This window comes from Galeopterus variegatus, unplaced genomic scaffold (assembly GCF_000696425.1).
Source record: "Galeopterus variegatus unplaced genomic scaffold, G_variegatus-3.0.2 Scaffold2594, whole genome shotgun sequence".
In the NCBI taxonomy this organism is placed as follows: Eukaryota; Metazoa; Chordata; class Mammalia; order Dermoptera; family Cynocephalidae; genus Galeopterus; species Galeopterus variegatus.
In genome coordinates, this window is record NW_007728705.1 from 253,108 (window position 1) to 268,566 (window position 15,459).

Below are 15,459 nucleotides of genomic sequence, written 5' to 3' on the forward strand. Positions count from 1 at the left end.
GTGATGTTTTTATCATTCAGTGCAAAATGCTTTCCAATTACTATTTTTATTTTTTCTCTAACCTATTGGTTATTTGAAAGTGTATTCCTTAATTTTTTTTTTTTTTTGCCTTTTTGTCTTTTTTCGTGTCTGGCAATGGATCGCAACCCTCAGCGTCGCGCCCGTACCGGACCGGGACCGGCAACGGGATCGCAACCCTCGGTGCTGCGCCCGCACCTCGCTCAGCCAGTGAGCGGGAACCGGTCTGTTTGTGGGATCCGAACCCTCGGTGGGAGCGCCGCTGCGCTCCCAAGCGGCGCACTGTAGCAGTGCGCCACCGGGCCGGCCCCCTTAATTTTAAAATGTAAGATTTTCTGGTTATATTCTTACTGACCTTAATTTACACATTTTATTTATATTGTTTGTCAACTTCTTTCTCTCTATATACATATATATGTTTTAACCCTGCTTTTTAAAAATTGTCTGTGGACACAAGAATACGGCCACAGCCGTGGCCCACTGCAAATGCAGCAATTGCCTCATCGAGGTGAACGGGCGGTCCCTGGAGGTGACGAGACACGCATGCTGCAGTGCAAGCTACTGGAACCTGTTCTGCTTCTGGGCAAGGAGCAGTTTGCTGGCATGGATATTAGTATCTGTGTGAAGGGTGGTAGTCATGTGGCCCAGATTTACACTATACGTTAGTCCATCTCTAACTCCCTGGTGGCCTATTACCAGAAATATGTGGATGAGACTTCCAAGGAGATCAAAGACATCCTCATCCAGTGTGACCAGGCCCTGCTGGTAGTTGACCCCTGTCACTGCAAATCCAAAAAGTTCAGAGGTCCTGGTGTTCGTGCTCGCTACCAGAAATCCTACTGATAAGCCCATCATGAGGATCAGGGTTACCCTTACAATAAACAGTGATGGTTGGATTTTAAGGTTAAAAAAAATTGCCTTTGGTGGAAGGAATTGTTTAGCTACCTGGTCCATTATCCCAGATTTGTATTTAGAACAAGCTTTTCAGCACATCAGATATATTAGAAAATGGGAGTTCATCTTTCCAATCACTGTTCTCAGAGCTTCCCGTTCCCCTTCCCCTATCTACTCATGCCCCCAAAGACAAAAGATAATGGTTCCATCACCCATCACAACTATGCCTACAGATGAAATGATCAGGGCCGGCTCCCGAACAATTTAGTCAGTTTCCTAAAGTAGTGTGGATCACTTTTGAGATGCTGGACTCCTTCTCCATCCCTTCCCCTCATGTCTTCTGTCTTATGTACGTCCTGCCCTTGAATCAGAACCGCCCTCTCACCCCAAGATGCTTTCTCCCAGTCACCCAGCAAAATCAGAGGAAAGCTGCATTTCAGTTGATGAAGAAAGGAACTCGGGCAGAGGGAAATTAGAGTCAGTAAACAGTAAGAATCCAAGATTGCACCTTATCATAGTCCTGGTGCTTCTCCCAGTCACCCAGCAAAATCAGAGGAAAGCTGCATTTCAGTTGATGAAGAAAGGAACTCAGGCAGAGGGAAATTAGAGTCAGTAAACAGTAAGAATCCAAGATTGCACCTTATCATAGTCCTGGTGCTGACTCCTAATACCTGTTTTTAATTTCCTTTGTTCAAGATGGTCTCACACTGGGTTGATTAAAAGCAGTATGAACCTCTGAGAAGCTCAACGCACCCCTTATGGTTCATTTTGTTAATTCTGGATATATCTAGTCATTCTCTTATAGTCCATTTGTTCAAGAATTTTTTCTCAAGTGCCTGCTCTGTGTTAGGCGCTGAGGCACAGAAGTGCTGACATTTACTCAGATGGCAATTTAAGAGCTCTTTATTTTAGGACTGTTTTACACAACTTAAATTTATGAAAATGCTGAGATACAGAAAATGTTTGTATTTCTAAAAATGAATTTTGAAAAAAATCATGAAAACCACAGGATATTTTAAAATGAAAACTCCCTTTGTATACTTAATCATTTTAAAATTCACAAAATTCTGAGTAGGAAGCTTGGGAAAGAAATACAAAAGCAAGAGAAAAAAGTCTTAGGTGGAGACCTTGCCCACCCTTCTATTACCTTTCCCCTCTCCCCTCGCCGAAATCAATGAGTAGAGAAATAAAATGAGCACACAGAAAATTGAGATTTACAATTCTTCTGGATCTGTACTGCTGCAAAAGGCTGGGTTTGCCAGCTGGCAGGTCTCCTTCATACTTAAGGTTTTGCTATTGCAATCACCAAAATCATCATTGTTATAATCACAATCAGGGCCCTTTTAATGCTTAATATTTTATATGTCTAAGTGCTTCTTGATTATTTTTCTAGGAACTCTGAGGGCTGGAGGCTGCATCTCAGCTGACATAGCTGCGCTGTGGGCCAGGAATCCCCACCCTCTCCGCTCTTTTCCAGGCAGTCCCTTACATTTCCCAGAACAGGGAGAACAGGAAACGCCAGTTACTCTATGTGTTTCTGGACTTGAGGAATGAGGTATATTGGAAGCAGAGAATGTTAAGTCGTAATAACGATAACATTCTCTAAGAAGCAAAAGAGCTTTAATAAAAACCACTCCTGCAGTTTATCCAGTTTGTTGTACTTCTTTTAACAGAACATGCCTGATTATTTCATTATTTCTTAAACTAATAAACTCTGGAACATTCACATGTAGGCTTCCTGGAAGCCACATTTGAACAAGGAATCTTTCTGTAAAGGGAATTATTTGCTTAATGCAGTGGAAAGATCTGGCCTTGGAACCAAAAATTGAAAAATGTTTTAAAATATATTTTTTCAGTTTCTGGAAAGTATTTTACTTAAGATATCATATTGTTTTTCTACCCAAGAAAAGAGGCACCAGAAGAAAAACAGAAACAGTAAGCTAAAAGGGTTGCTATCTTAAAATATAATTTTGAGACTCCCCAAGAATATCTAAAGTGAATTATTTTGTTTTAGACACTATATCATAGCAAGAGATTTAATCGCTGTCTTTCTGTTCATTAGTATGTCGCAACATTCCTTTGCATTTCTATGGATTTCTCTAACAATTCAGACTTTCATAAAATGTATTAAAGATTGTCTTAGTTTTCACCACAGTCAGGGTACTAAGTATCTTGGGTAGCACTGAGAAATTAGTTGTTAAACAAATGCGCTCATGTCCCGGGGTTTGTTTTTGTAAGCTGCATAGTTTACCATACACTTGGCAAATACATACTTTAGAAAAAATGTTTAATAATTTGACATATCTTGATTATTGCATCTCTTAGGAGTTTAAACTTTTGCACTAGTTTCTTCTGATTACCTTTGTCTGGCAAGGTGCATGTCTTACAGGCACCCAATAAATAACTGTAAAAGGAATAAAGAGTGACTCCAGTGTGTTTCTATTACTCTCTGATTGGGTCAAAGTTAGGCTAATTATATTTTTAAAAATAGAAGTGACTGGGGCCGGCCCAGTGTCGCACTCGGTAGAGTGCGGCACTTGGGAGCGCGGCGGCGCTCCTACCGAGGGTTCAGATCCCATATAGAGACCGGTCCGCTCACTGGTTGAGTGCGGTGCGGGCGCGACACCGAGGGTTGCGATCCCGTTGCCGGTCACGAAAAAAGACAAAAAGGAAAAAAAAAAAATAGAAGTGACGACGAGGGTTGCGATCCCATTGCCGGTCACGAAAAAAGACAAAAAGGAAAAAAAAAAAATAGAAGTGACGAAGAAGACCCAAAGCAGGGTAAACATTCAAATAGTATCTGAAATTCCATTTTAGAACAGGCTCATGGTTCATTCAACCCGGGGTTTTACCTCTCTGTTAGGGCAACAATAAAGTCCTGCTGGAGAATGTGGAAGGTCTCTCTGCTGTCACACTCACAAAAGACAGGCTGTGTCCTCAGACAGCCAGGTTGTCATATGCAACTTATTACTATTCTGTGAATGTTACCTAAATTATTTCTAATTACATTTGCTGGTCTTTCAACATTTCAAGCATCCAGTAATATCAACTACTTATAATTTTTTTACTTAATCATTATATCAGCTTATCTCTAAATATGTTCTTACAATTGAAAATTCTTTAAATCTAAATTCTGGGGCCGGCCCGGTGGCGCACTGCTACAGTGTGCTGCTTGGGAGTGTGGTGGTGCTCCCGCCGAGGGTTCAGATCCCACATGCAGACCGGTTCCTGCTCACTGGCTGAGCGAGGTGCAGCCGCAACACCGAGGGTTGTGATCCGTTGCCGGACACGAAAAAAAAAGACAAAAAGGAAAAAAAATAAAAAATCTAAATTCTGAAATTTCTTTACCACAATATATAATGTTTACATTAAATCTTGAGAAATAATCCTGGTGTTTGATTAAGTAGTGCCAGGGGGATATAGGAATGGTTTAGGAGAAAGTGGTTTAGAACAAGTAGGCTTTAGGATGAAGGGCATTAGAATAGATAGAATCTACTGTAAAAACAAAGGTGTTTTTCAGGGTTAAGTGCTTTAGGAAGTCACTATAGTATAGTAGAAAGTATGATTTGGGGTCAGCAATGCTGGATATGAATCAAAAGTCTGTTCATGGTCATGAGACTTTGGGCAACTGACAATCTCATGGAACTTTAATTTTCTTATTAAAAAGGCAGGAATAATAATAATTACTTCATCAGATTCTTGTGAGAATTAAATGGTAGCACAATGTAAGTGCTTAACATAAATTAGGCACTAAAAACAAACAAACAGAACAAACTATGGATCTAAGATGAAACAAAGTACCAGAAAATTTGCAATAGGTTCAATGTAAAAAAATAATCTTGGTTGATATTCCCGTAAAAAAAAATTCCAAACTCCTGAATAATCATTCTATTAAAATATGTGCCAAACTTTTGAAAGTGTAAACTGAGAAAAAAATGTTTATCTAAAAGCTGGCACAACATAACTTGAGCCTCTCCCAGACCTGCCAGTGAAATAAGGCAGGAACAGATGTGTTTGCTTTTTGGTATGGTACATAAATAATTTTGTCCACAGAGGTCCCAAGAGTTCATTCGGTGTAGATCTGTCACTAGTGGTAAACAAAACACAGACGCTAAAGAAAACCGAAAAGCTCTGAGAAGTCATCAACACGGCTTTACAAAGAATAAACTGTAAGCAAAGCTTATGCTCCCATTAGAGGTTGTTAAACCTGTAGGAACGTTGGAAGCAACACTTGTTTTTCTTCCCCATGTGTGTATCTTGGTAGCACAAAGACTTTTAAACCAGGCCTTCATAAGACCTATAAACAAAAACATGGGAAAGAAGTACTTGTGGAGGTGTAGCCAATCAGAATTTTTGTGTTGAAGGGTTACTGCCAGTGGTTCGATGGCAATGTGAAAGGGCAGTAGTCTAATCTTCCATATCTTTCCTAACAGAGCTTTTCACAGAGGGCTTAATTTAATCCTATTTCACAATGGAGAAAACACAAACCAGCAACTACTGTGCAGTGGGGAAGGATTGCTGAGGGTACTCATGTACCCTCAGACATACTTTTGGAGATGAGTTCAGTTCCCCAAACATTTTCCGAATGCCTTTGGGGTACCAGAGACATAGGTAGACCTCTGGAATATAAAGATAAATGAGCCATGTTTTCTGACCTTGAATAACTCATGGTGTAATGGGGTAATAGGTGACACAGACACATAATGAGTACATGATATGCACTATAAAGTGGTAAATGAAAGTAGAGGTCTGGAAGTAGAGAGAAACACTAAGGCCAATTTGGGGATTCCAGGGAGGCTTTCTGAAGGATAAGATGCCTGAACTTCTTCACTGGAGAATGAAGAGTTAGCTGGGCGAGGCAGGTGAAAGGGGGCTTTTGGGGTGGTGGCATTCTAGGCAGAGGGGACAGCCTGGGCAAAGTCATGGTAACGGATGATCATAATATGTATAGTTGGGTATTGCAAGAGTAAATCCCACGGTAGAAACCTGCTGCAAAAGGGGCTGGAGAGGTGGGGAGTGGACAGGTCATAAGAGATGCAAAGTCATGGTAACGGATGATCATAATATGTATAGTTGGGTATTGCAAGAGTAAATCCCATGGTAGAAACCTGCTGCAAAAGGGGCTGGAGAGGTGGGGAGTGGACAGGTCATAAGAGATTATATGTAACATTAAATATCTTGTTCTAGATCTTGTAAGAAATGGAAAATATTCAAGAGTTTTTAACAGAGAAGTGCCATGGTCAAATTTTCATCTTGAATACATCATTGTGATACCAGCCTAGAAACCAGAGTACAGCAGTAAAAGGAGACCAGCTAAGAAGCTATTGAAATTGCTTATGCCAATGATGCCGAGCGCCTAAATGAGGAATGAGCTAGAAAGAGAGGAGGATATAAATTCAAGACAGGAGGTACAACTGGCAAAGATTAGAAACTAAATGCACTCGGCCATTCCATAAAATAGCGTTTTGTATTTTATATGGAGGAAAATGATTTAGCTGGTGCAGATGATACATTCAGTTTTGAACATATTAAGAGTGTAGTGCTCATGAGGTTATAAAAATGGTGATATCCAGCAAGCAACTAAATCATGAGAGAAGTCCGAGCTAGAGACAAAATATCCCAATGTTCAGCAAGCACATAATAGTCAAATATGAGAAAGGATTATATTGCTCAAGGAGAATATATTTATTCATTAATTGATTCATTCATATATTCATTCTCAACAAATACTTAATGAGCACCTGCTACTGGCAGGCACTGTTCTAGGCTCCATGGATGCGTTGTGAACAGAACAGTCTCTGCCTTCACAGAGCATGGATTCTATAGCCTAGACGGGGGAGAGCCCTGAGTCAGGCAGAATGTAGATAGAGGACCAGAGGGTATCAAGGAGAATAAGAAAAGAGAAGGATCGGGAGAAGCACGCTCCTGGTCGACAATAACAAAGACGGCAGAAATGTTGAGCAAAATAAGACCTGAAAAGTGTGTTGGGTTTGGAAATATAGGAGCCATGCCAACCCAGATGACCGTAGTTTTAATGGAGTTATGGGGCATAAACTAGATAGCGGCATCCAGCTTAAAGAAAGTTGGCAACACTATAAAATACACTTAAGTTTGGATGAGAAATGAAAGAGAAAGAGAGCATGGAAGCTAGAGAGGGAAGGATATTTAGTCCAGAAACCTTGAAAACTTTATCTTTCCCCCCCAGTCTATTATTTCCAGTGGATGCTTGACATCTTTAACCTTGATCTTCCACCAACCATTAAAACTGAACAGCCAACTAAAGCATTAGAAATTCCTGTTCCTGCATCTGCCCGCATTATTCCTAGACATGCTAGCTATAAACTTTGTCTCTTTTCCATCATTTTGATATCTAATCATCACAGTATCTATCTTTTCCTTAATTTCTGTTGCTACCTCTCTACTACATACCCTTAATACATCTCACATGGTCTATTTTTTCAGCCTAACTAAAGTTCTCTCTTCCTTATCTTTTTTCTTAACAATCCAGTCTACCCGTTGTTGCCAAAATAATCTTGCTAAAACACATTCCTGTTCATGTTGCTCCCCTGATCTAAAGGCTTTAGGGGCTTTCTAGTGCCAACCAAATTAAGTACAAACTCATTAAACTGGCATTCTGATTTCTCCACAATGTGGTTCCAATCAAGCTTCCCTGCCTTGATATTCATTTCCTCCCAACATGTGTCCTGGGATCTGGTCAAACTGGCCTGTTCATTGTTTCCAAAGTTCAGTTTTTCCCCCTTGACCATGAATTCTCATTTACATTGTTCAAACTGTATCTATACTTTAAGTTTCAGTTCCGTTGTCTCCTTCATACTTATTTTTCAGAATTCCCAGAACTGCTTTTATCCTTTGAATCCTTAGAACACTTCATCCATAGTGTTGCTCTGTGTATTGCAGATACATAATGTATATATTATATTTACAATCACTACCATCCTTTAAGATCTGTGAGAGTGGAGAACATATTTAACATTTCTTTATTATCAGTTTTTGCACAGCACACACAGGAATTATTTAATAAATGTTTGATAAGCATAAGTGAAGTCTCAAAGATATTAAAAAAATAAAATTTTAGAACTCTAAATGACCTTAGAGATGATATGGTCTAAACTTTTTACATTACAGAAGAAAGAATTGAAGCTAAAAATGTTATGACTTGCCCAAAGTCACAAAGCTGGAGAATGACAAAGCAGTACTACAAATCCAGTCCTCTGTCCATCTCATTCCAGCACCTGTTTGGGAAGCTTGAGTTGAGTCATTATGCTTGTCAATAATGTCCCTGAGTTTGGCATCATCATTAGTGTCAGAGACATAGAGTCCTTCTCAGTCTCACAAGTTCATGACTCTACAACCTAAGGAAAAACTGGGAGAAGGCTTGAGCTGCCCACCCAGCTTACCAGACGAAAGAGAGAGATGGCGTTCCCAGTGATGTTGAAGTGGGCCAGAACCTCAGAATCAGTGCTGATTCCAAATGACACGTCATGGAATTTTTTCACCACCCTGTGAAATACAGACACTGCTGGTATTTCTAAATCCTAAAAACAAGAGGAAAAAAAAAACAACAAAAACCCACAGAGGTTATTTGGAGGGGAAAGACACAGAACAGGGAAGAGAAGTGTTCTCACTCATACCAGAAATCACAGACTTGATTTAGTGTCCATTGAAACAACATTGACCTCTAAGAAAGCAGGTTAAATTTGCAGTGGCGTTCTTAAATTTTCCAGGCTGCATGAGTTAATAGGTAACTACCAAAATTGTAGCTAAGCTAGGGACTCCTGTCCAGAATTATCATAGAGCTCAAAGTTCTGTAGTAGCTGAGAGAGGCCTCAAAATCACATAGGCCTGCAGAGCTGGGCTGCACTTTCATTGATATACCTGAGGAGGCACATGGTTTGGTAACAAATTGTGGAGGAAAGAAAAAATGGAAAAATAAGAAATAGTTGCTATCAAAAAAGCCAAAAAAGAAAACAAATTAAAACGGGAGCTCAGAAGCTTTATTAACAAAGGTTTGTGTAGGCTTTGGAAGACAGTCTCTCTTCCTCCACTGCAGATAAACCTGAGCTTTGTACATGACGATCCTGTTCAGCCAGGCCTGCAGGACGCAGCGGGGAAGGCACTTCTGAGTGGTGATTCGGTCCTTCCACAGAGGCTGTCATCATTTTCCCAGCTGTCACAGGACCTTTGTCCAAAGCAGCTCTGGGCAATAAACAGGGGTGAGCACATTCTTCCCTGTAGCCCCCGGGGCTGGAGAAGGAAATGGACAAGGAGAAAAGATGGCTAGCCCTGCATCTGAGGTCACGCAGATCAGCTAGTACCCTGCTCTTCTGAAAGGGTGTGTGGAGTTCACTAGCAGCTGTGAACAATTGTTAATTGCAGCTTCCTCTTTGTTATTCTGCTCCCTCAAATGGTGTTGCTAGAGGATCGAACGACGACACCTGTTGTCTGTCTAAGTTATTGCACAGTCCTCCAGCTCCACTCTTGCTGCTCCCTGCCTTCCTCCCTGACTTGCGTCTCATCGCAGCTATTTCCAACTGTGTCAGAGTGACCCCGAGTTGGAATGAATGAATGGAAGCAGATGAGAAAGTCTGCAATGAGAGCAGGGGCTTGATCCGCTGTGAGAACTGCCAGATGCTACCACCGGAGAAAGATGAAAATGCTGGAACGATGCCCTCCAGTTTATGGCTGCCTTCACTAGCCAGACAGCCAATATGGAAGGTCAAGGTTAACAGCTTCAATGCATAAAATGCCACCCTTTTCAACATTTCAGAGCAGGCAATGAGAAAGAATGAGTGCCCACCTATTTGGGGAAAGAGTTTGTTTCCTTTTTTTTTTTTTTTTTTTTTTTTTGCAAAGGTAACTACTGAGATGCTCAGGGGCTTTGTAAACCATGAAAAGTGTTGCCCGGATGATAAAAGTGGGGTTTACTCCAGCCACTGCCTATTGATAGGGTGCTACGAGAGGACAGACCAAGGGCATTTAGGACAAGGTTAGGCTTTCTTCCTGCAGAACTGACCTAAGCTTCCAAGCATCCGTGGATGAAGAGATCCAGCCAGTAGACTCAGAGCTCTTGAAGCAAGTATGAGAAAGACACAATTCAGAGACTGGGTATGACTTGAAATTAAGAGGTCTCGATTGACAAGCACAAGCGGACTCTGTGCCCCTCTGCTTCTAATGCAGTGTCATCTGGCCAGCTGTGACTGCCACGGCCCCCTTGTGGTAGAACATTTCTGGATCTTAGGGGAATAGCAAGTGGGGTATCTGAACAAACCTGGAAGAAGCCTATGACGGCCACCTCCACAGCAGTGATGAATTCCATGGCAGCTGGGACATCTGTGAGCCTCATGGGTCCCCAGGCAGCACCAGGACCATCTAGACAGACAGACAGACAGACAGACAGACAGAGGAGCAGAAGGTGTCAGCGTGCTGAGGGGAGAAGCAGCAGCTCTCGATAACGAGGGTGCCTATACCTTTTCTCACCAAGGAGATCACAGTTTCTAGGAGTGCTGTATAATTACAAAGCTTTATTTTTTAAATTAACATATGGAAGATGACCCCACCTTACGGTCTCTCTCTGAAAGACACTGCCAGACTTCCCACCTCTCCACTAGGCAACATGCATCTTTATCCAGCATTTTTCTGGAAAATTTTCTAGGTTTGGAGAAAAAGAGCCTAGAGTAACACCATGCTCCCTTCTCTTCTCCTAACAACACTTCCACCCTATGGTCACTCAAGCATTTTTTTCTTTTACCTGAGGATCCCTCAATTTCTGCAGCAATGTCTAGGGCCAGCCCACACGTGAGGAGAAACAGGAGAAACAGGTGTCTGGACTGAGCAGCTTCCATTGTTCTTTTCCTGCTCCTGCTCCAAGCCTGGACTTTGTGCTTACGGAGGCCAATTCAGGGCAGCCTACGCTGTAGGAAACTGTGGTGCTATTAGTGCTGCTCTGGGAACCTCGCAGCTGGCTCTAGAAGAACCTTCAACTTCTGAGGTAAAACACCAAGTTTAGTGGCAGGGCCCGTAAACACAACCAACCAGAAGAAAGTCAGGTCAGTTCATTTAAATTAAAAAAAAAATCATAAATATTCTGTGCCAGGTATTGACCTAAGCTGTAGGGATACAAAGATAACTATGATCTGATCCAGCCTCTCTCAGCTTAGACTGTTGATGGGAGAGATGGAAAATAAATAGATCATTTAAACATAAACTGGAAAGTGATAAAAAATAAAAAAAATCATAGGGTGCTAGGAGAGTGCGCACGAAGGGCATTTATGTCAATGGTAGGATTCCCAAAGGCTTTTTTTTTCTTTTTCAGGGGATTCCTAAGCAGAGTCCTGGGTAAGTAAGATTTTGCCAGGAAACAAAAGATGGAAAGGTAGTTTCACATAATGAGCCAAAGTACAGAGTTGCAGATATGTGTGAGAGAATTATTAATTATTAAGAATTATGAAAAGGAAGGGAATGATCAATGTGGGCAGAAAGGCATATGGGCCCAGCTCACAGCAGGCCTTGCACAATAAGCTATGCATAGGAGCATCTATTTCATCCTTTTTTAAAAAAAAATTTTTATCACTACACCATGTAAACATTTTTCATGGCCCTTTGCCAATTTCTCTCTAACACCCCCTCCCCTTCCCCTTTCTTAACTCTGGTGGCCTCAGTTCTGTTCTGTCCTTTTGATAGTTCAAGGAATTATTGTAATTGCTGTATCTTTCTTTCTTTTTTGTTTGTTTATTTTTTTGAACTCCCACTTATGAATGAGGACATGCAATATTTCTCTTTCTGTACCTGGCTTATTTCACTTCAGATAATTTTCCCTAAATTCATCCATGTTGCTGTGAATGGCAGAATTTTGTTCCTTTTATGGCAGAGTAGTTTCCCATGGTGTGTATATACCACATTTTCCTTACTCAGTCATCTGTTGATGGACATTTAGGTTGATTCCAGCTCTCAGCTATTGTAAACAGAGCTGCAATGAACACAGGAGTGCAGGTATCCCTTCGACATGATGATTTCCATTCTTTTGTGTATGCACGCAGCAGTGGGATTGCTGGATTGTGTGGCAGTTTTATCTGTAGTTGAGGAACCTCCATACTTTTTTCCATAATGGCTGCTCTAATTTACAGTCCCACCAACAGTGTAAGAGGGTTCTCCATTCTCCACATCCTCACCAGCCAGCATTTGTTATTCTCCGTCTTTTTGATACTGACCAGTCTAACTGGCATGATATGAATGTGATTTTGATTTGCATTTCCCTGATGCTTAGTAATGTTGAGCATTGTTTTCATGTATCTGTTGGCCGTTCGTATATCTTCCTTTGAGAAATGCCTATTTGGCTCCTTTGACCATTTTTTCATCAGGTTACTTGCTTTTTAATGTTAAGTTGAGTTCCTTGCATACTCTGGATATTAATCCCTTGTCGAATGCATAGTTTGTGAATATTTTTGCCCATTCTGTAGGTTGTCCTTTTACTCTTTTAACTGTTTCTTTTGCTGTGCAGAAGCTTCCTAGTTTGATATAATCCCATCTGGGGTTTTTTTGTTGTTGTTGTTGTTTTTGCCTGTGCATTGGGGTTCTTGCTCATAATGTCTTTGTCCAGTCCTACTTCCTGAAGTGTTTCCCCTATGTTTTCTTTTTGTAGTTTTATCATTTTGAGTTTTATATAGGATTCTTTAATTGATTTTGAGTTGATTTTGATATATGGTGAGAGGTACAGGTCTAGTTTCATTCTTCTACATATGGATGTCCAGTTTTCCCAGCACCACTTATTGAAGAGGCAGTCCTTTCCCCAAAATATGGTCCTGTTGCTCTTGTCCAATGACAGCTGGCTGTAAGTATGTGCATTGATTTCTGGGTTCTCTATTCTGTTCCATTGGTCTACATATCTGTTCTCATGCCACTACCATGCTGTTTTGTTTATGATAGCTTTGTAGTATAATCTGAAGTCAAGTAGTGTAATGCCTTCAGCTTTATTTGTTTGTTTATTTGCTTGTAATTGCTTTGGCTATTCAGGGTCTTTGGTTGCTCCATATGAATGTTAGGATTGTTTTTTTCTATTTCTTTGAGGAATATTGTCGATATTTTGATGGGGATTGCATTGAATCTTAGATCACTTTGGGTAACATGGACATTTTCACAATGTTAATTCTTCCAATCCAAGAGCATGGAATGTCTTTCCATCTTTGTGTCTCTTTTTTAGTTTCTTTCAGCAATGATTTGTGGTTCTCATTGTAGCAATCTTTCACTTTGTTGATTAAATTGATTTCTAGGTTTAATTTATTTGTTTATTTTTTTAGTGACTTGTAAATAGTCTTGCTTTCTTGATTTCTTTTTCTGCTAGTTTGTTATGGAGTATAAAAAAGCTATTGGTTTTTGCATGTTGATTTTGTGTCCTGCAACTTTACTGAAATCATTTATAAGCTCTAAGAGTTTTTTGGTAGAGTCTTTAGGTTTTTCTCTATATAGGATCATGTTATTTGCAAACAGAAACAGTTTTATTTCATCTTTTCCAACCTGGATGCCCTTTATTTTTTTCTCTTGCCTGATTTTTCTGACTAGTACATCCAATATTATGTTAAATTGGAGTGGTGATAGTTGGCATCCTTGTCTTATTCCTGTTCAGGATTATATCAGCAGTGGGTTTGTTGTATATGGCTTTTACTGTGTTGAGATAGTTTCCTTCTATACCTAATTTGCTGAGAATCTTTTTCATGAAGCAATGTTGAATTTTGTCAGATGCTCTTTCTGCATCTATTGAGATGATCATATGAATTCTGTCCTTAATTTTGTTGATGTGATGTATCACATTTATTGACTTGCATATGTTGAAACATCCTTGCATCCCTGGGATGAATCCCACTTGATGGTGGTGTATAATTTTTTGGATGTGTTGCTGTGTTCTGATTTCTAATATTTTGTTGAGGATTTTTGCATCCATTTTCATCAGATTTATTAGCCTGTAGTTTTATTTTTTCTTTTTTTGTATCTTTGTCTAGTTTGGTATCAGGGTGATGCTGGATGTATAGAATGAGTTTGGAAGAATGGCCTCTGTTTCAATTTTTTGAAATAGTTTGAAGATAATTGATATTAATTCCTCTTTAAATGTCTGGTAGAATTCAGCAGTAAAGCCATTCAGTCCTGGGCTTTTCTTTGTTGGAAGACTGCTGATTACTATTTCAATCTTGTTACTTGTTATTCATCTATTCAGGCTTTCTATTTCTTGGTTCAGTCTTGGTAGTATGTATTTGTCCAAAAATTTATCCATTTCCTCCAGGTTTTCAAATTTGTTGATGTATAGTTGTTTATAATAGCCTGTAATGATTTTTTTTATTTCTGTGGTATTGGTTGTAATGTCTCCTTTTTCATTTCTGATTTTTGTTATTTGGGTCTTCTCTCTTTTTTTAGTTAGCCTAGCTAATGGCTTCTCTATTTTTTTTATCTTCTTTAAAAAACAACTTTTTGTTTCATTGATCTTTTGTATTATTCTGGGGGTCTCTATTTCATTTAGTTCTGCTCTGATCTCAGAAGAACAAATGAGTGTTCTTTGAAGACACTTTGAGTACTCGGATCAATATACTACTTATTCTCAAAAAATATATACACATGAATGTAGCAACTGAGTAGAAGAATCTTCATGCCCAAGTCACTCTGAGGCTTATAGGGGCAACCTAGAATGCCACCCTCAGGGACAGCACAACAGGTAACAGGTAGGGAAGACTAAGCATTCTCCTCTGAAGGAAACTAAAACTGAATTCTGAAGAGTTCAGAGTTCATGATAAGATGTTCAATTCAGGTTTTATGTTCATTTGATAACCAAGAGTTGTAATCTTTATGAATACCATTCTGCATGCTACTCATGTAGCTAAAACTAGGATGTAATGCAGCTGATGACATCAACTTGGACACCTAAATGCCAACGGTACCAAGTAATCACTCTACCCCACTTATTTTCATAATTTAGTGATTATTTATCACATTATCTGAAATCTTATTTTCAAATTTTTCTCAAATTTCAGATATGTCCGTAACTTACTATTGAGGAAACAAAACAGTATGTAGGACATAATTATATTAAAGTTTTGTGTGTGTGTGTGTGTGTGTGTGTGTGTGTGTGTAGAGAGAGAGAGAGCATTTCTTTTTTTTTCCCTCTCGTATAGTACAACTTTAGATTATTTTTACATTCTTACTTATACTTTTGTTAATGCTTTAATTGCTTACAGTGAGTGTCATTGTTGTAATCACAAAAATAATAAAATGAAGCTATCTTCATTTTAGAAAGAAAAAAATGTTCTATAGATTCTGGAAGCAGTTTCAAGTAAAACTCTTTCAAATGCTCTTGGGAGATTATTTTGAAGGTCAGAATTCCAGAAGAATGTAAAATCCTTGTGAACAGAGAAAATAGCTTCGCTCCCTATTCTATCCCCAGTTCACCAAGTACCCCGCACACAGCAGATGTCACACACACACAAACACACACACACACACACACACACACACTGAATAAATACAGTTTTCTTGAATGTTAAATTT

General features: G+C 39.6%; 1 protein-coding gene across 2 annotated transcripts in view; it reads right to left on the minus strand.

Annotated features, from left to right (window-relative positions):
• Nucleotides 1-10,775, minus strand: part of ERP27 (endoplasmic reticulum protein 27) — a 20,510-nt gene extending 9,735 nt beyond the window's left edge. The window contains exons 1-3 of one of the 2 annotated variants that reach the window (XM_008582377.1): nucleotides 10,682-10,775; nucleotides 10,202-10,302; nucleotides 8,331-8,468 (exon numbers count right to left, since the gene is read on the minus strand). In XM_008582377.1, the coding sequence (XP_008580599.1) occupies nucleotides 8,331-8,468; nucleotides 10,202-10,302; nucleotides 10,682-10,775 (333 nt within the window). Of the gene's footprint in view, nucleotides 1-2,171; nucleotides 2,193-8,330; nucleotides 8,469-10,201; nucleotides 10,303-10,681 lie in introns of those variants that run through there. The other variant, XM_008582378.1, reaches the window with a different exon arrangement.
• Nucleotides 10,776-15,459: the final 4,684 nt, after the last annotated feature.